This window comes from Trichomycterus rosablanca, chromosome 23 (assembly GCF_030014385.1).
Source record: "Trichomycterus rosablanca isolate fTriRos1 chromosome 23, fTriRos1.hap1, whole genome shotgun sequence".
NCBI lineage: Eukaryota > Metazoa > Chordata > Actinopteri > Siluriformes > Trichomycteridae > Trichomycterus > Trichomycterus rosablanca.
In genome coordinates this window covers 5568303-5590276 of record NC_086010.1, presented here as the reverse complement: position 1 = coordinate 5590276, position 21974 = coordinate 5568303, and the positions used below count along the sequence as shown (strand labels likewise).

The 21974-nt window shown below is 38.6% G+C and overlaps 1 protein-coding gene across 8 annotated transcripts in view; it reads left to right on the top strand.

Annotated features, from left to right (window-relative positions):
• The window catches only part of rims2a (regulating synaptic membrane exocytosis 2a), a 148325-nt gene that overhangs the window by 112773 nt on the left and 13578 nt on the right, over nucleotides 1-21974 (top strand). For all 8 annotated transcript variants that reach the window (XM_062985768.1, XM_062985764.1, XM_062985762.1 and 5 more), the window contains one exon: nucleotides 10740-10984. In XM_062985768.1, the coding sequence (XP_062841838.1) occupies nucleotides 10740-10984 (245 nt within the window). The remainder of the gene's footprint in view (nucleotides 1-10739; nucleotides 10985-21974) is intronic.

The window sequence follows — 21974 nt, the reverse complement described above, 5'->3', positions numbered from 1 at the left end:
TTATATCTTAAATTGCATATTGTGACCCACAAGACCAACGTTAACCTAATTAGAAAGCCTATTATAGGTTCCCTGAGGTTTAAAGTACAGGAATTAAGCCATAGTTATTCTTATCTAGAGCTGATGGTCATTAATACTACAGCAAATCATGGGATATTTAACTGTTTAAGGTAACTGGATTGTTCCTTTATTGCACAAGTGCTTCTTTTATTTATTTTCAATATTCTTAACTCGTGCAAACTCTGCCCCACTGCATCATATTGCATATTTAGTCTATTTATTTCCATATCTAGGCTATTCATCTAACCATCTGTCCGTCCGTGTATTGTCATGTTTTGTATAATGTAAATATTATGACTACAAGCTTTTTACACATTTAATTAAAAAACATGGACATTGGTATGTAGTTGCCTTTCCCATAGTTTGCATTTAACACCACTTCAGGTTTTCTGGAAACACTCTGCAAGATTTTGGAGTGTGTATGTGGGTGTGTGCACCCATTTAGTTGAAACAGCATTATGAGGTCATTTTTGAGGTCACCAACATTGGAAATGAAGGCCTAGTCATTCCACTAATGTTCAGTATTCAGGCCACTGGAGTTTTTTTTTTTTTCCTCAAAAACCTGGACCTCATTGTTTATCCAGGTACAGAGTCATGCTGGATCAGAAAATGAAGAAGGGTATTATTATACAACTAACTTTATCCATCCACCACTAACAGATGTGTTAGTGGTGGATGTGTCAAACACCCTCATTCAGTAATAAGCAGCGGTGTCCACAAACTTTTGGCCATACAATGTATATGTAACATAAGATAAGGATCCATAAGAATAAAAGCTTGAATTTGTAGTCGTGCACACAGAGCCGCTGGCATTTGATCCAGTCTGGAGCCTGATGATAAAACAGAATTTCATTAGTGTTGCCTTCAGGCACTTAGCTACTTTATACCATCATCTAAAGGTCACGGCTTCAGGCACACCAGCAGGCTGTATAAATGAAAATGTGCATTTTACTATATACACTATATGGACAAAAGTATTGGGACACCTCTTTGAATTATCGAATTCATGTGTTTCAACTTTGCAGCAATAGTTTAGGGAAGGCCCTTTCTTATTCCAGCCCTTGTGCACAAAATGAGCTCTATAAAGACATGAAGAAAAGTGTGCTTTAAAGAAACACTGGTGGCCTGCACAGAGCCCAGACCTCATCCCCACTGAACAGCTTTGGAATGAACTAGAACATCAATTAAGGCATTTGTGACCAACATCAGTGCCCAGTCAAATAAAATTTTAACCAAATGGGCACAGATTCGTACAGACATACTTCAGTCATGTGAGAAGCCTGATTACAAGAGTATCTATTGTTCCAGCTGATTGTTCCAGGTCACTTTATTTTAATATTAATTGTTTTTAAAAATGGTATGTCTAAAATGCTTATGGTCAAGTATCCAAATATTTTTGGCCATATAGTGTATATGGCACTGTATAGTTACAGAAAATAAAGGTTGCACAGATACTATGTTCCCCCAGTACAAACAAATTCTATAGACTAACTTAGTGTTGAACATACATGTTAAAGTGTGGTAGCTTTCCAGTGCAGACTGGGTGGCACAGTGTCTCAGTGGGTAGCGCTGTCGCCTCACAGCAAGAAGGTCATGGGTTTGATTCCCAGGTGGAGCCGTCCAGGTTCTTTCTGTGTGGTTTGCATGTTCTCCCCATGTCTGCGTGGGTTTTCTCAGGGAGTTTTGGTTTCCTCCCACAGTCCAAAGACGTGCAAGTGAGGTGAATTTGGAGATACAAAATTGTCCATGACTGTGTTCGATATTAAACTTGTGAACTGATGAATGTTGTGTAACGCGTAACTACCATTTCTGTCATGAATGTAACCAAAATGTGACATTAAAATCCTAATATAAATAGTCAGGTGAGCTTTAGATCACCATGTGCTTAAAGAAAGTTTGCAGAAATAATTTAAATTTAAAGACTGCTATAACATTCACTTTAAAATTTGACTACAACTGTGAGCCATTAGAAACGTGAGCGAGACCAAATGTAGCCAGTAATATGGCATTGTACCGGATTTAGCATTTCTAAGAAACAAAAACGTTCTGCTGGTCACAAATGTCTGTAGAGGTAATTGAAGCAAAAAATAAAACCATTAGTAGTAGGAAAACAGCTGTATTCACATAAACTGTTTCTAGGATGTTGGACAATACAATTTGTTTTCTTACATTGACCTTATAGAGCTGTTAGCGTGAAGTGTAGCTAAAATGCCTGAATGTATTTGGCTACGTAGTGTAAATGACTGATGTTTTATTTAGCTCTTTATTCTTTTATAAATTGATATTAATGAACTTTCATTCATTCTGCATATGTTTAAACGGCACACTACAAATTATTGTTCAGATTAAAATGGTCAACCCACGGGATGACACAGGTTGACCGGGGCATGGTTTCCATGGAAACGGTTGTTCTGCATCACAGCCTGCAGAAATTAGACTAATTGCTGAGCAGTTGCAGTCTTAGGATTATTACGGGGAAAACAAACTGAAGGAAAAGGTCATTTAATGTGCTCTGTTCTGTTCTACAATCTTCTAATTCTTTTAATCACTCTGTTGAACTTTATTCTGTTCTACTTCAGTGTTTTTACACTTGTTTTCCATGCACATAGTTTTCTGTAAGCTATTTTATTCTAATCTATGATAATCTGTTCTCTTCCACTCTTCCAGCTGTTTTTTATTTCATTCTACTCAACTGTGTTGGACATCTATTATAGTACAAAACTTTACTTTGTATTATACATTTACTTATTTTATTTTAATTTAATTTTGCTTAACTTTAAAATTTACATTTTTTGTCTTCTATTGTATTTTATTTTTATCTCCTCCATTATTCTTTTTTTTATTTTACTGTGCTTTATTGTTTTGAATTTAACTCTATTATATTTTATATTTATTATTTCATAAATAGGATTTGTTTTTATTATATTTAATTCAATGTTTTCAATGCTTTATTTTATTTTGTTCTATTAGTTTATACTCTTTATCTTTCTACTGTATTTTCTATACTGATCTATTCTACTTTTATTTTAATGTATTTTGTTAATTTGCTTACTTATTTATTCTTTATTGCTTTAATTAATTATTTTTTGCTTTATTGTATTTTAGCCTATTTTTTACTCTACTTTTATCCAGTATTTTATTTTTGTAACATTTTGTTTGTGTATTTAGATTTTCTATTTCCTAGTCTATCTGTTGTATTGCATTTTAGTCTAGTACATTTTATTTATTTTATTTTTTATATTTACTCTCGTCATAAAACTACAGACATTTCTGGAATATCCACTTATGAAATAGACATTACTAAGTTTAGGACTAAGATGTTAGACTAGTAATTCATAATTGTGTTGCTGTTAGCAATTTTGCTACAACTTACTTTAGCTGGGTCTTTAATAAAAAAAAAAGGGGGCTATAAAGCAAAACTTAATTGTGATGTATTCCACTGAGGTGATTGTGTGAATGCAGATTAAAATTGGCCATATAGTGAATTAGTAATCTGGCTAAAAATTACAGGAAGTGTATATATATATACTCATCCTAAATATATATTTACCCTACCTAGGCAAGTTTACATGATGCTTCACTAGAGACTATTAATGTATTTTAAAGCTAATGTTAATAAGTAAGAAATTTAACTCCAGATACCAAGATTACCAGAAAAAGAGAACTATCTAGCTATTTATTTATTTATTTATTTATTTATTACTGTAAGAACATGATACAGCTTTAATTTGATTCAGGCTAAGGTCTTGTACGCTTGTTGTGAATTTTTCCTGATCATTTTACTGAACTTCACAATGGTCCCCATGAACGATATTATGAATTTAGCAGTGAATATTTTTGGGACTGAATCACCCCAGTGGATTACTGATTATATTAGCCTTCCAACTCTTAATATAATCAATTTTTTTCAGCATGACAGCATATTAAACATTGAAATCGACTCATTCACCACGCTTCCACTTCTGAGCACCATGGTGGGGGTTTTGTTTCCTCTGAAACAAGAACATTGTGGCCTAGATGAGAACCTACCTATTGCTATCTGCATGAGCAGAACACAGTGTATTATGGGAGAAGGAGACGCATCTTCGTAGAACACTACCGTCCAAGTACATTTACAGAGACAATCAGTGTGTGTGTGTTTAGAGTTTCTTGGAAGATTTACTGTGTTTCACCATCAGAGGTGATGTAGACTTGTTTTCTGGCGCTGGCTGCAAAATCTTCTTGAACAGCATGATCTGTCAGACTCTTATTTACAGTTCTCAGTGTTTAGTCAACCTGGCAGGCTCATCTGTCTAGACTTTTTCTTTATGTGTGAGAAGGAATCAAAGTAGACTGCATGATGTGGTATTGTTCATATTTAGAGCTAAATCTCTACCTGGTTTATAGAAGCTGTATAAAGCTTTTATTATTTTTATTTGTTGTGATTAGTTGTCTAGCTGTCTTGATTGTATTTGTGTATTGTCACCCCATCATTTATTGCCAGCCACATTTATTTATTAGGATTTTTGGTTACATTGATGACAGGACAGGTAGTCTGGTTACACAAGATTGCCGGCCCCATCATGCTATACAGTGTATCACAAAAGTGAGTACACCCCTCACATTTCTGCAAATATTTCATTATATCTTTTCATGGAACAACACTATAGACATGAAACTTGGATATAACTTAGATGGCAGTTTTCCAACAGGATAACGACCCCAAACACAACCTCCAAGATGACAACTGCCTTGCTGAGGAAACTGAATGTAAAGGTGATGGACTAAACCCAATTGAGCACCTGTGGCGCATCCTCAAGTGGAAGGTGGAGGAGTTCAAGGTGTCTAACATCCACCAGCTCCGTGATGTCATCATGGAGGAGTGGAAGAGGATTCCAGTAGCAACCTGTGCAGCTCTGGTGAATTCCATGCCCAGGAGGGTTAAGGCAGTGCTGGAAAATAATGGTGGTCACACAAAATATTGACACTTTGGGCACAATTTGGACATGTTCACTGTGGGGTGTACTCACTTATGTTGCCAGCCATTTAGACATTAATGGCCGTGTGTTGAGTTATTTTCAGAAGACAGTAAATCTACACTGCTATACAAGTTGTACACTGACTACTCTAAGTTATATCCAAGTGTTAGTTCTATAGTGTTGTCCCATGAAAAGATATAATAAAATATTTGCAGAAATGTGAGGGGTGTACTCACTTTTGTGATACACTGTATATTTCTAATCAGTTAAAATCTTGGAATAGGTGCTAACAGGATTTTTTTTTTCTTTTTTAATTTCTTTTTGACCTGCATCCCACTGCCACTGTGTCAGCATGTCATTTGGACTGCTTCACAGAAGATGCAAGTGCTCTGTGCCCTGGCATTCTCACTGGGTCATGAGTGCTTTTCTAGCATGATATAAATTGAGGATGCCAACACTGGAAACCTTTTCACCTCAGTGAAATTAATGTATGCGTGCTCTTTAGAGTTCTAACAGATGTACACAATTACACAAGGGGGCCTGGTTTACCATGAGCCCAAATAAAATGCATACAGTGTATCACAAAAGTGAGTACACCCCTCACATTTCTGCAAATATTTCATTATATCTTTTCATGGGACAACACTATAGACATGAAACTTGGATATAACTTAGAGTAGTCAGTGTACAGCTTGTATAGCAGTGTAGATTTACTGTCTTCTGAAAATAACTCAACACACAGCCATTAATGTCTAAATAGCTGGCAACATAAGTGAGTACACCCCACAGTGAACATGTCCAAATTGTGCCCAAATGTGTCGTTGTCCCTCCCTGGTGTCATGTGTCAAGGTCCCAGGTGTAAATGGGGAGCAGGGCTGTTAAATTTGGTGTTTTGGGTACAATTCTCTCATACTGGCCACTGGATATTCAACATGGCACCTCATGGCAAAGAACTCTCTGAGGATGTGAGAAATAGAATTGTTGCTCTCCACAAAGATGGCCTGGGCTATAAGAAGATTGCTAACACCCTGAAACTGAGCTACAGCATGGTGGCCAAGGTCATACAGCGGTTTTCCAGGACAGGTTCCACTCGGAACAGGCTTCGCCAGGGTCGACCAAAGAAGTTGAGTCCACGTGTTCGGCGTCATATCCAGAGGTTGGCTTTAAAAAATAGACACATGAGTGCTGCCAGCATTGCTGCAGAGGTTGAAGACGTGGGAGGTCAGCCTGTCAGTGCTCAGACCATACGCTGCACACTGCATCGACTCGGTCTGCATGGTCGTCATCCCAGAAGGAAGCTGACGCACAAGAAAACCAGCAAACAGTTTGCTGAAGACAAGCAGTCCAAGAACATGGATTACTGGAATGCCCTGTGGTCTGACGAGACCAAGATAAACTTGTTTGGCTCAGATGGTGTCCAGCATGTGTGGCGGCGCCCTGGTGAGAAGTACCAAGACAACTGTATCTTGCCTACAGTCAAGCATGGTGGTGGTAGCATCATGGTCTTGGGCTGCATGAGTGTTGCTGGCACTGGGGAGCTGCAGTTCATTGAGGGAAACATGAATTCCAACATGTACTGTGACATTCTGAAACAGAGCATGATCCCCTCCCTTCGAAAACTGGGCCTCATGGCAGTTTTCCAACAGGATAACGACCCCAAACACAACCTCCAAGATGACAACTGCCTTGCTGAGGAAGCTGAAGGTAAAGGTGATGGACTAAACCCAATTGAGCACCTGTGGCGCATCCTCAAGTGGAAGGTGGAGGAGTTCAAGGTGTCTAACATCCACCAGCTCCATGATGTCATCATGGAGGAGTGGAAGAGGATTCCAGTAGCAACCTGTGCAGCTCTGGTGAATTCCATGCCCAGGAGGGTTAAGGCAGTGCTGGATAATAATGGTGGTCACACAAAATATTGACACTTTGGGAACAATTTGGACATGTTCACTGTGGGGTGTACTCACTTATGTTGCCAGCCATTTAGACATTAATGGATGTGTGTTGAGTTATTTTCAGAAGACAGTAAATCTACACTGCTATACAAGTTGTACACTGACTACTCTAAGTTATATTCAAGTTTCATGTCTATAGTGTTGTCCCATGAAAAGATATAATAAAATATTTGCAGAAATGTGAGGGGTGTACTCACTTTTGTGATACACTGTATGTGCTGTACAGAAATGCATTATGAGAAACATTTGTAAGAACTTATAAGTTATAAGTTTGTATTACTTTTTCTTAATATTGCTGTATGCTAAGTTTGGGCACCCATAAAAATGACATTTTTTGGAAGAAAAAGAGGTAAACAACATTTGCAGCACATTAACAAAAGCAGAAATTCATTTTGCTGTGACATGCACAATATTTTTTGTGCCACTGGCTGTCACACATGCTCAAAGCATAATGGATCCATAAATTCCATAACAATACGTTCTCATTTTTCTCCAAATACTTTAACTTTTACTTTACTTGTTTTTTAAATCTAGATGTTGTTTTGCAGACTTTGAGGTTGTAAAGTTCCGTCTGATGAATCTCATGTTGATCATGCTGTACATGTGTTGGAAAGACACCACAGTAGAATGGTGTCCCACCACAACTTCTGTTTTAATGAAACCTTCCTGCAGGTCATGTGCTTTTTTATAAAAAGGTTTTGTTCTATCTTGGAGTTTACTTGGTCTTCTAGAGCTTGACAGAATGACGTTTTAGGCAAAGGTAATTACAAGCTGAAAGCACTTTGTTTTATAGCCTTTCATTGTTCATAGGCATTGATTAGCTTTGTCTTTAAATGGTGAGATGTTTAGGAGATGTTTAGTGGTTGTCAGATGACAATGAACCCATTAACTGACAGTTCCTAATAATAATTCTAGTCCTGTCTAACAAGCCCTACTAGGTCACTTAAGCCTTAAAAGGTTGCATTGAGATTTTACTAGTATATACAGAAATTATTTATTAACTTTAATTTGTTGTTTTCTTTAATAAGATTTAAAAACAAAATTGGCAGATGGTGGAAAAATGTTCAGTGGGTTCAAGTTCAAGGGTTTGTGCAGGCCAAAAGAGTTTTTTACTTTAAACAGGCCTTTTCCGTATTGTTGCTACACATTTAGAAGCAAATAATACATTTATATAACTAATTTTATATGGCTGCTTGCAACAGATGTGGCTGAAACCCCTTAACTCAATCATTTGCTGGAGTGTTCACATATTTTTGCCATATGTTGTATGTGGATCCAGTGGTTATCAAAAGAAACTTAGAAATAGGATTTGTGATGTATCGTCACTGACATGAGATGCAATTCTACAACTCAATTCCATTAGAATTGTATGCTGTTTTTAATCAGTATACAAAAAAGCTGCTGTCCATAATTCCCTCCTGTCGTTCAGTCAGTGATGTAGAGTGATAGTGAAGGAACATTGTAGCACCTTTATTGAATAATTGACTGCACTAATAACCTCTTGGCTCAGTGTCTGTATCTAAAAAGACACTTCAAGACCTGCTTATCATGGAGATGAAGAAAAGATAATTGCACTCCTGCTCCCCTGTGGCTGCCAGCCGAACTCTGACGCACCTCAGAGTAACAAGACGGACAGTGATGCAGGATAAAGTCCAGAATGGCATGAATAATTAGCACACTGTCTGCTTTTACTGACCGCCACTGCAGTTTACTACAGAGATGGCTCTTTAAAATATGATCAATAACATGATTAAATGTTTAGTATAATCCAATACTGATTAATCCGACAGTGTAGAACGTTGGTGTTTTCTTTCAGATTTTGGACCAATTAAATTATTTTTTTTAAGTAGTGGCAGTGGCAGAAAAATACAAAGATAGTATTGTGATCCTTCATATGTCCTTAGTCTCTTCACACATCTGGGATATAGCCTGTGGCCTTTTATGGCAAATATCGGTGGGGTGGAACCAGCAGAACATGCCAGGGTGCTCAGGAAAGTTAAGTTTCCTCAACATAATTTTTAAAAAATACTTTTTAGACTTTATGGTTAACTGCTATTAGGCTTTGCACAGATATATTTTAAACTACTTTGCATTTATGTTAAATCAAAATTTTACTCTGTATTTTACCCCATACCCACATAAGGTAACAGCCTAGCCATTGGGAAACACGCTTGTCAGGGCTCTCTCAGTGCCGGTCCCAATCCAGGATAGAAATAGGGTTGCATCAGTAGGGTTTACCTGACGTAACACGGCACAGTGGCTAAGTGGGTAGCATTGTGGCCTCACAGCAATAAGGTCCTGGGTTCACTCCTTTCTGTGTGGAGTTTGCATGTTCTCCCCGTGTCTGCGTGGGTTTCCTCCGGGTGCTCCGGTTTCCTCCCACAGTCCAAAGACACGCAAGTGAGGTAAACTGGAGACACTAAATTGTTCAAGACTGTTTGATATAACCTTGTGAACTGATCAACCTTGTGTAATGAGTAACTACCGTTCCTGTCATGAATGTAACCAAAGTGTAAAACATGACGTTAAAATCCTAATAAACAAACAAACAAACAAACCTGACGTAACAACTGTGCCAAGTCTGGTATGTGGACCAGATCCACTGTGGCAGCCAAAAAATTATAATAAAAAAAAAGCCTCACAACTGTAACCATTTTTTGTGAATGCGTGATGGGTTTAAAAACACATCAGCTTTTTTGCCATTTATTTGGTTACAGACATTTTTTTTTCAAGCCGACACAGCTGTTTCTATTGGACTCTGTTGGACCACTTGAAATAGTCCAAGCAGCAAAATGCTTCAAGGATGTATTTTGAGAGGACACACTGACCACACTTTGTGTGCCTCAAGGATATTACACGATGTACTGTGCATTCATTCATTCCTCGGCAGACTTGCTTTCTACTAGTAGGCGTCCTACATTTGAAATGCTCAAAATATTATAGAACAGACATCTAGTGAGGACAGTGTGGAACAATAGCCAGTGAGAACCTGAAAGAAAACAGAGTGGGCACAATGCAACCCCAAAATGACACAATCATTTTTAGTCTGGATCATTGAGGTTTTTGAATCGCCGACTATCTTATTACTGAGCATAAAAGTAATTGTTATTTTTCTCCAGTGTTTCTTTTGGCCACTCTGTATCATCAGAGCCTCTTTTATAATGTCCACTGTGTGGATGTTATTTATGTTGCACTACTTTAGTATAATATACAGATTTATGCAATTACTAACTTATTTAACTGTCAGTTGTTGTATTCTCAACAAGTAGGACCAAACAAATGAACCGACTGCCAGCCTGTTACTTTTATTATTGAGCTACTTGTGTGGAACCTCAAAGTTTTAATAAAATGCAATTGTTTAATCTCAGAAAATGGAATTAAATGAGCTGACTTTAATGGATATCACTGCACCACTTGATAGGGTGTTCTTGAAAATACCATAAGAGAGATTTTATTTTGAAAAAAAAAAAAAAAAAAAAAAAAATTTAATGGTTCACTATGTAAAAATTCAAATTGTGCCTATAAACCAACAGTGCTCTCGATCCAAAAACCAGTTCTACATTTATGCACACTGTACTGGGACTTTACAAAAAGCCACAAGCCTTTACCAGCCTTAAACCTTAAAACCTTTCCACCAAACCTGAGTTCCCTTTTAATCCTATACTTACATTGTTCCTTTCCTTCTCTCTCCCTCTCTTCCCCCGAACACTCCCATCTCTTCTCTTCTCCCCAATTTTTCATTGATGTCACCCCCCCGGGTCACACTTAGTGACTTTGCGTCTAAAATGAAAAACAGGCAAATGGGCATGACAAGCGGAACCAACCTGAGCAAGAGCACCAGCATTGGCGGTGACATGTGCAGCCTGGAGAAGAATGATGGCAGCCAATCGGACACAGCCGTGGGCCTGGTCGGCGGAAACCTCAAGAAGAGGCGCTCCAGCATCGGGGCGAAGATGGCCGCCGTGGTGGGCATGTCTCGAAAGAGTCGCAGCACCTCGCAGCTCAGCCAGACAGGTAAGGAAATTAAGTGTGGAATGTTTGTGTCTGTGTATTTTCTTTATTATGTCTTGTCTTTGTATTTTCCTTTATTTGTGTCTTTGTTTTAGGTTTTTTTCCTTCTTACACCTTAATTTATTCCCTTTTTCTTTACTTCTTACAATCATAAAAATGTTTTCCATCCTTGACAGGTCTTATCTGACTTTAACTTAAACAGTTTAAGCAGAATCAAACAGGAAACGGGACAACAAACCAAGTCCTCACCTTCTCTTTCTTTCCTAGATTTTTCTTTCTTCCTTTGCTCTCCTTTCAAATTCTTGTTTTCTGTTGTAAACAGCTGCTGATCTGCGTCAGTCCTGTCCACTTTTTTAAAATTCTGTTATAAACAAAAGGTTAATATTCTTCCTACAAATCATCTTCAGAACTAAGTGCCCACTTATGAATACAGTATTCATTGTTTCTCCTTTGTTCCTGGCTCTCGGTGGACTTTGTGGTTGCTTGGTGTTGCTATAGCTTCTCTGTATCTTTTATTAATAACGGCAGGTCAAGCAGGAGTAGTGGGTGTTACTCTCATCGTGCTTCAATGAGTTCACGTTCACATCGCTGTAGGTGTTTGCTCTACTCGGAAGCACTCTGAACAGGTTTTATGTCATTACATTCGACAAATGTAATGTTTTTTCCTAGAAAGCATTGGTTTGCATAAGTTTGTATATTTTCCAAGAGTCAAAGCTGTTGATAATCTACCCAACACCCTATAAAAATCTACCTAGTTTTTGCAAATAGGAACATTTTTGGGTGTATATTAATAATAATAATAATAATAATAATAATAATAATGGGCCGCTCAGGTGGCGCAGCGGTAAAACACGCTAGCACACCAGAGCTGGGATTTCGAATACGCCGTATCGAATCTCAGCTCTGCCATCCGGCTGCGCTGGGCAGCTACAAGAACAATGATTGGCTGTTGTTCAGAAAGTGGGACAAGCCAGACCAGGGTTCCTCATAACTGGTGCAATTTCGACCTCTGCTGGCCGATTGATGGTGTCTGCACAGAGTCGAGGAATAATGCTGATCAGGGTATGGCTCTCAGTGCACAAGGCTAATCCGCAGATGAACTCACCTCGTGCAAGTGAAAAGATGCAGTCGGTATTGCACACGTGTCGGAGCGGGCGTGTGTCAGTTGCGAAGCTCCTCAGTCAGCAGTGGACAGTTGTCTCGGTAGAGGTGAAGCGTAACGCAATCAGGGTAATTGGATACGACTAGATTAGGGGAGAAAATTGGGGGGTAAATTGGAGAAGAAAAATAAAAAATAATAATAATATAATAAATCAGTCTTTGCCTTACTACCAGGAGGTTTTGCATATCTACTTAGAATTATTGTGTATTTTTAAAGGTATAAATATATTTTGCATACTTATTTTAAATTACACTCACTGTATATATACCAAAAATCTAATCAGCCAGTGTATAAGAATGTAAAATTGTTGAACCTGCTAACTAATTGTCATCATCCAAATAATTAACATTTGCATAAATAATCATGATTTTAATAATGGCAACCTGGCTTGAGGTGATAAACCTGACTTTTATGACAATTTTGACATGCAGAAGCTTTGATGAACTGAAGCCAGTGACACCTTGCTTGTTATTGGCATTCCAATTCATCCCAAATTTAATAACTGCAACCTGGCTTGAGCTGATAAATCATTATGTTTTATGACAAAATGATGACATGCAGAAGCTATGATGAACTGTGCACAGTGACAGATTGCATGTTTCTGGTGTTCCAATTCATCCCAGATTTAATAACTGCAACCTGGCTTGAGGTGATAAACCTGAGTTTTATGATAATTTTGACATGCAGAAGCTATGATGAACTGAAATCAGTGACACTTTGCTTGTTATCGGCTTTCCAATTCATCCTAAAGATGCTCAATTTGGATCTTGCTTTATGCGTAGGGAAACGGTGAAGAGCCGCCTTCACACTGTTGAAAAAATGTGATTTATTTATTGTTAACAATGGGTGCTGCTACAGAATCTAAATAGGAGAGTGTCTTCATTCTTTTCTCCATATAGTTAAGCTGCATTGGCCCAAAAGAGGCTCCCTGGCAGTGCTACACTTTTTGAACCTCTTAATGGTTTAAAGCATTAAAAATAAAAAAATGAGGACACATTATGAATGGATCCTCTCTGTATGTAGCTAAGTAGGTAATTTCCACCATGACTGTAAAAAAGCCATTTTGTTTGCATGGTGTATCATATCTGGCAATTTCCTCCTCATTATTACAGAATGTAGACCCCATGTCTGCTTTATAATGACTGGCTGTAGAAAATTGGCACTTTTTTGTACATCCTATCCAGTCTTGCTTTGTCCGTGCACGTGTAGATGTAGCAGAGCGTCAGTTTAAATGCATTTTCACTGTTCCTTTGCCGTTTGATTTGTTGCTTTCCAGTCCAGTGTTCCGGGGGAAAAATATAAAGAAACCAGACGGCTTGTGATAGACGCTGCACATGGCTGCGTGTCCAGCATTCATTGTGATTTCTATCATTCTGGCCTGTCTGCAAACACGGTGCCATTCTTGCCAGATGGGCTGTGCAGTTGCCAGGAGGAAATGCTGCAGTGCGAGCGATCTGGAGCAAACACTCAGCAGTGCCAACAGCCTGGCTGTATTTTTGAAAGTGCTTTGGCTTATGATTTATGCTTTGTGATTAATAAAACCTCGTCTTATTACATCACATCCACAGCAGGATTCAGAAGATCTGACTAGACTTGCAATAAATTACATTTAGGTTTTTGGTAAATGCTTTTTTTGAGTAGGAAAAAACTGGACTGCCTATCTCACCGAAAACAAACTAAATTTAAATCTTCTATACCAATAATTCAAACCTTTCTGCATGCTGTATCAGCGGGAGCGTGCTTTTGTGCTCAGCTTTGCTTTGTTGCTCATTGCCGGCCAGCACAGGCGCCAGTGCGTTTATCACAGTCAGGTTATTTCAGGCTTTGCGAGCCGCGCTGACCCTGTTTCCAAACCCTAATGTGCCGAGTGCGCTTTTTGAGAGCTCTGTGTAACACCAGCCCTTTTGCTGCCTCCTCTGGGACTGAGAAGACTAGCGCAGCATGAGCAGCAGTCACGTGTAGCCCTCTTTTCGTGTTCCAAAAACCAGCATCAAGATTAATGTTGTCCTTTAACTTTCCTGACTGGATACATTTTTAAGGTTTTATATTTTTAGCTGAATCAGCTCATTTTAAACTCTTTTGCATATATTCGTTTTCCATATGTGTAGTTATCTTTGCCAAGGGAGTCAATAATTCTGGAGCTATGTTTATAGAAAGAATATATAAAGAATAATGCTTTACTTTCCAACATAACACTGATGGAAATCTGTCCTTGTACATGATGGACATTTTAAATAATTTGAGCATTTTATTTTTGATGTATTATTTAATTTATATGCATGTATTTTTGAGCACATCAGAGTTATTTCAGTATGAATCTGCCCCCTCATTTCAACTAAACATTTCAGGAAAGTGCCATTCTTGGCTGTGTAGGCTAAATTGTACCGAAACAAGAACATCAGTACATATAAATCCCAGGTTATACAACTGCACGATATTCTAGAAATATGTGAATGTTCTTTTGTCTTTATTTGCTCTATTTTTGTGCTCGGTTTTTGGCAAAAACTAAATTTCTATGCTTGGTGCTGAGACTGAGGAGAGCTGGTACAGTCTGAATCAGTGTGATACTGGTAATCTGCAATGTGACTAGTTTGAAATGACTCACAGTATGCACATATTTTTATTTCATGGGAGCAGGAAGGTGTTCTCCATGTTCTAGCACATTTAACAGGCTTATTTAACCTTTTTTTTTTTTGTTTTTTCTTTTTGTAGAAATGTAAATATTATATTTTTTTCCAATTAATCATGGCAGGACAGCAATATGCTTGATGGTTTGGGCTGTGATACATTTGTTTACTATTTTCATGCATGTTGGTGAAAGCTAAATTTGACCACCTTTGCTTTTGTCTTTACACAGGTTTGAAACCATTAGGTTCTCAGGCCTGGATTTCGGGTTTCTGGTCTTCTAGAAAATGTTTTAGTGCTTGTTTCCTTTTTCCAGAGATCTGATACTTGTTAATTTATTCAGCTAATTTTTACAATTATTATTTAAGTAAAGTCAAAGAATTACTCATTCTTTATAATCAATCTTTGTGATCTATTCATAATACATGAGGGCTGGTTGGTCTAAATCTATCATATCTGTCAGGCATTTCCAAAAAATCATTGCACCAACGTCATTAAAACACTACAGCTTCCTGAAACACTAGCCTGGCTGACCACACGTTGAGTCATACTAGTTCAGAAAGCTTTACAGCTTTTGCTGTAGCTGTAATAAATTTTCGATGGCACAGCCTGTGGGGTGAAGTATTATAGTCTCTATGCTATTATTCAAGAGCTATCTAAAACTATGGTGCTGACAGAATTGCAGACCAAACTGTGCTTCATACAGAGATACACCTGATAAATCTTTATCAGCAGAAACAAAAGCAAGCATGGTCGCATCCCTGAGGCTTAGAGGCAAAAACTAGTTCAGTTGTTTTATTGCTGCACTTTGATGCCCTACTGTTGGCATTACTGCCAATAAAATGTTGCAATGCCCAATGGCGCCTTTTTAACGGATCGTACGCTCTGGTATCGAATGTCTTATGATCAGTGGAGAATTGCATGTCCTGCACGTGATTTGCAGGTGAAGTAATGGTAAATTGATGCTGGTAGTCTTGACTATGAGTAAAGGATTGGTGTAATAAACTAATCTCAGCTCATAAGCTGACCTCATGCTTTTCGCAAGTACTTGCAATACATTGAGCATATGTACTCTATTTAAATAAACAGTGTCTTTTGATTTTGTACTTAAACTGTGAACAGGATATTGTTGATAAGCAAAAAACAAAGTAATGTTAAAACATGCAGTTTATACTAAAGATTTCTGTATGTTGGCGCTCAGGTGGCACAGTGGTCTAATGCACTAACCCACAACTGTTAAGATCTTGAGCTCTCCAGTTTAAATCTCAGTTGTACTATTAAACATCTGGGTGCCCACACAGACATGGTTAGCTGTGTTTGGGGGAAGAAAGGTCCAACAGATTTCTCTCTGGTAAATTTAAAAGTCCCAGACTGCCTCCTATGTCATACTAAACCAGTCAAAGTGAACTGATGAGACACCATTTAGTACATTAGTTAGGCAGTACTGGAGGTTAAGGTAACTGGAATAGGTTAAGGTACTGGAATAGTAATAAAAAGGTTGCTGGTTCAAGCCCCACCACTGCCAGATTGCCACTGTTGGGCCCTTGAGCAAGGCCTTTAACCCTTCATTGCTTAGACAGTATACTGCCACAGTACTATAAGTTGCTTTGGATAAAAGTGTCTGCTAAATCCCGAAAATATAAATGTAATGTGAGCCACAGGTTTTTTAAATTTTATCTTTGCCTCACTGATTTGTTAGTTGTCTAGTGTTTTTAGTCCTGCTGTGTGTGCGTTTCTTTGCTGCATGCGTTGAAACTTGGCAGGTACATCTTCATTTCCGAAAGAGAGGGAAAAAGCAGGACATGGAGTGCACATGAGCCCATAGATGGCCAGCGGTGCTGCATTGCAGTGATACAGAACCGTGTGTGTTTCATTTGACGCTCAGATTTCACATAAAGCACTTAACACTGCTGTTAGACTAAATGCATCATTGTTGGCATCCAGTCGGTAACAAAGACACAAATCTGCTAGCTTCTGGATTTGTGTTGGTTGGATAAGCTTATCCACAACAGCATCAGTTAACATTTTATAAAGTTTAGTTAAGTAAGCATTACGGTTTTGGCATGCTTCAATAAAGAAACAGTGAATCCAAAAAATAACGTCAACCAAGGAGCGGGTACTGCCAAATAAGATTATTTAAATACAGCTTATTTTTACCTAAGTGTTTAGACCAAATGGTTGAGCAGACCATTTAAGGATTAACTCTTACAGTATTGTTAAACATACAAGTTTTGCAAACCTACATTTTTTTTAAATAAATTATATTGTTATATTTGCAGCATTCAAATTTTAAACAAAAAACAGGAACCATAATGAATACCAGGCTCTCTTAAACATTTAGGCCATTTGAAGTTATAATTAATGAGCCTGAAGAAATAATGGTGATAAAAATGACTTAACATGGACTTTTCTTTTAAAATGAGTAAAGATGCCTGAGATTCATTAATCAAGATTGCTTTTAAAGAGTCTGGATTCAGCTTTTTCTGACTCTGTGCCTCCATCGATTAGCTCTTGCAGTGCTTCTAATGCTGCCAAACATGCCAGCTCTTTTTAGTCTGACTCCCAAGTCAATAAATAAGACTGGCCAATACGTAAGTTCTGATCTAGACACGTCACCTGCAAACGCTCCTAAAATTTTATTTATTTCATTTATAGGGTGCATAAAGCAGCAGCACTAATTTGCTAACACAGGGTGACAGATTCATTGTTGCCATGGAAATATGTGCTCCCAATTCCCTATTCCCTATTATTCTGTCTGTTCATCCTTCAACACCATGCAGCTCTTCGAAATATACAAATATCCAACATCATTTCTCATTTCTGCTAATGATTGACCCACATGAGCCGAGCTGAAGCTAACGGTAATTTATCTTGTTCCAAGCTGGTGTCTTGCTCTCCTCGGCCTCTGCAGGGCTTTAATTAATCTCAGGGGTATTAGCATAATATGTAATGTCACTTTTTCTAAAGAGCCAGTTGCACCAATAACTTTGTAATCTTCACTTTGCGAAGAGGCCACAGTCAGCCTGAGAGTGGGGGACTTTTTAAGTTTCTAACATTTTGTGGTTACAATTTGCCCCAAAGGTTTTAAAAGGGTCAAGGTCAGGTCTCTGTATTGGTCACAGGAGTTCCTAACACCAAACACACTGGACATGGGTACAGTTATGCAGAAACCAAGGAGGCTCTTTGGAAAATTGTTGCCACAAAGATGAAGGCATTTTTTTATGCACCTAATAGCAATAGGTGTGGCTGAAACATCTGCACTCTGTAATTAGGGGGTAATCAGGGGTGTTAGCATATCTTAATCTGTGTAGTGTAGATAAAAACTTTAATATGCTGTATTTTCTGCCCTTGATACTGTAGCTCATTGGCTTTAAAAAGTGTTCATGTTAATGATTTAAAAACAAAGGGTTGGTATGCTTTGCTTTAATATGAAAATCACCTTCTTCAAAAGTGTTGCCATGGTTACTTTATATTATTTATGTTATATTACTTTTCTGCACCTGTTAGCATTAACGGTGACTAAAATATCTGAACTTGCCGCTCAGGTGGTGCAACAGTAAAAAACACGCTGAACACCAGAGCTGGGATCTCGAATACATCGTATCTGCCTGCCGGCTGGGCTCAGTAGCCACATGAACAACGATTGGCCTGTTGTTTAGATAGAGGTAGGATATTAAAAAGCCGGAGATAGGGAAAAGAGTGCTGTCAGGGTGTGTCTCTCCGTGCACAGTGATGATCCACATTGCACTCATCAAAGTGTAGGTGACAAAATGCATACGGCTGCTGCCCACATGTCGCAGGGGGCGTGGGTTAGCTTCGTTCTCCTGAATCAGAGCGGGGATCGGCATTGATGGAGAGGAAGCAATCTGTCAATTTGGATGCCCTAAAAGGGAGAAAAAGGGGAGAAAATGCATAAACCAAATATATATATATATATATATATATACTGTATATCTGAACTTAATAGTAAGAAGTATTTTCTGAATACTGTACAACTTATAGTGACTCACAGCTTCCACCATCTGACCATAAACTTGCTAACACACAAACATGCCCAATATAGTAGATGATTCACATACAGTGGGGCCAAAAAGTATTTATTCAGCCACTGATTGTGCAGGTTCTCCTACTTAGAAAGATGAGAGAGGTCTGTAATTTTCATCATAGGTACACTTCAACTATGAGAGACAAAATGAGAAAAAAAATCCAGGAAATCACATTGTAGGATTTTTAAAGAATTTATTTGTAAATTATGGTGGAAAATAAGTATTTGGTCAATAACAAAAGTTCAACTCAATACTTTGGAACATAACCTTTGTTGGCAATGACAGAGGTCAAACGTTTCCTGTAAGTCTTCACCAGGTTTGCACACACTGTAGCTGGTATTTTGGCCCATTCCTCCATGCAGATCTCCTCTAGAGCAGTGATGTTTTGGGGCTGTCGCTGGGCAACACGGACTTTCAACTCCCTCCACAAATTTTCTATGGGATTGAGGTCTGGAGACTGGCTAGGCCACTCCAGGACCTTGAAATGCTTTTTACGGAGCAACTCCTTCGTTGCCCGAGCGGTGCGTTTGGGATCATTGTCATGCTGGAAGACCCAGCCACGTTCCATCTTCAATGCTGTCACTGATGGAAGGAGGTTTTGGCTTAAAATCTCACGATACATGGCCCCGTTCATTCTTCCCTTAACACGGATCAGTCGTCTTGTCCCCTTTGCAGAAAAACAGCCCCAAAGCATGATGTTTCCACCCCCATGCTTCACAGTAGGTATGGTGTTCTTGAAATGCAACTCAGCATTCTTCTTCCTCCAAACACGACGAGTTGAGTTTTTACCAAAAGTTCCATTTTGGTTTCATCTGACCACATGATATTATAATAATAATAATAATACATTTTATTTATATAGCGCTTTTCAAGATACTCAAAGACGCTTTATATTTATATTTATATTTATAAGACGCTGATATTCTCCCAATCCTCTTCTGGATCATCCATATGCTCTCTGGCAAACTTCAGACGGGCCTGGACATGTACTGGCTTAAGCAGGGGGACACGCCTGGCACTGCAGGATTTGAGTCCCTCTCGGCGTAGTGTGTTACTGATGGTAGCCTTTGTTACTTTGGTCCCAGCTCTCTGCAGGTCATTCATCAGGTCCCTCCGTGTAGTTCTGGGATTTTTGCTCACCGTTCTCATGATCATTTTGACCCCACGGGATGAGATCTTGCGTGGGGCCCCAGATCGAGGGAGATTATCAATGGTCTTGTATGTCTTCCATTTTCTTACAATTGCTCCCACAGTTGATTTATTCACACCAACCTGCATGCCTATTGTAGATTCACTCTTCCCAGCCTGGTGCAGGTCTACAATTTTCTTCCTGGTGTCCTGCGACAGCTCTTTGGTCTTGGCCATGGTTGAGTTTGGAGTCTGACTGTTTGAGGCTGTGGACAGGTGTCTTTTATACAGATAACGAGGTCAAACAGGTGCCATTAATACAGGTAACGAGTGGAGGACAGAAGAGCTTCTTAAAGAAGAAGTTACAGGTCTGTGAGAGCCAGAAATCTTGCTTGTTTGTGGGTGACCAAATACTTATTTTACAATGTGATTTCCTGGACCTATGATGAAAATTACAGACCTCTCTCATCTTTCTAAGTAGGAGAACTTGCACAATCAGTGGCTGACTAAATACTTTTTGGCCCCACTGTACATAGAATAAAACCTTCAGATATACCATCAACCAGTGAGTTATTATGAATGATTCATGTGCATTCTTTAATTTGATATGATTATGTCTAATCTTGTTACTCTTCTTTTTGACTGTAAAATGCGCACCAGCAAATTTAAAAACTCTTATGAAAATAATAACTAGGGCCATAAACTGTAAACCTGATGGTTAATAGGATCCAGATATTTTAAGGCTGTTGAATCTCTGCTTTTTGTGACTCACACGCCCACCAGCAGTGAGCTATCAGACCGAAAATACAGCTCCAGCATCTATTTCTGGCAGCCTGCACACATTCCTTTGCAAGTTGATAGACTTCCTTATTTCTTTAAAAAAACACACACATTTTATATGCAGTTTGCAAGGTTGTTTCCTCTTTACTTATTTACCCATTTGAATGAGTCAGCATAACATGAATTTCATCATTTAAAAAAAATGCAATTTGTATATATGTGCTTTACGGTCCAAAATTTGTGGCACATCAGTTATAATTATGTAATTGTGTTAAATAAGTGGTGTCTACATATCCTGAAGTGTCGGTCTTCATTTGCCATCTGTCCAATTTGACACATAGGAGAGTATCACTTCTCGCACAAGTCACACTGCACCTCTCATGTCTTGCTGTACCCGCCAATGCAGAGCAGTTTTACTCTATAAAGATAAAAGTATTGGGACAGGAATTCATGTGTTTCTGTTACAATTGCTAACCAGTGTAATAAACCAATGATTTAAAGGACATTATACGCTTCCAACTTTGCAGCCGTTTAGTTTCCAGCATGGACGTGCGCCTCTGTACAAAGCATGCCTTAAAGAAACTCCAGTGACCTGTACAGAGCCCTGACATCAACAGCTCTGGAATGAACTGGTTTTCTTGATCAACATCAGTGCCCGGCCATACAAATGCTCTTTTGACTAAATGGGCACAAATTCCCGCAGACACAAGGCTTGTGAGAAGCCTGCTGTTATAGCTCACTCGGAGGTCACTCAATTTTAAAAGCATTTGTTTATGTTTCTGAAATGGCATGTCCAACAAGCTCATGGTCAAGTGTAAATGTAGTGTATTTGGTCCAGGGGCGATTCAATGCATGGCCTTACCTGGGCTTCAGCCCAGGGGCCCCGAATAATTGAGGGCCCCAGATTGGCTGTGTTATTTTTTATTTATTTTGTTAGTTATTTTGGTTAATAAGAACGGGAAAGCGTACAAACCAATGATCATTTAAACGTTATTCATATTTCTGACTGTTGATTGGCCAGATAAACTCTAACGAGCTGCTGTAATTCTGATTGGTGGTTTCAGTTAAGCAACGTGAACGTTAGAGCTAGCGCGTTATACTCAGTGTTGCCGACTTAGCGACTTTGTCGCTATATTTAGCAAGTTTTCAGACCCCTCTAGCGACTTTTTTTCAAAAAAGCGACTAGCGACAAATCTAGCAACTTTTTCTGGTGTTATTGGAGACTTGGAGACGTGAAAACACATATTGTTCT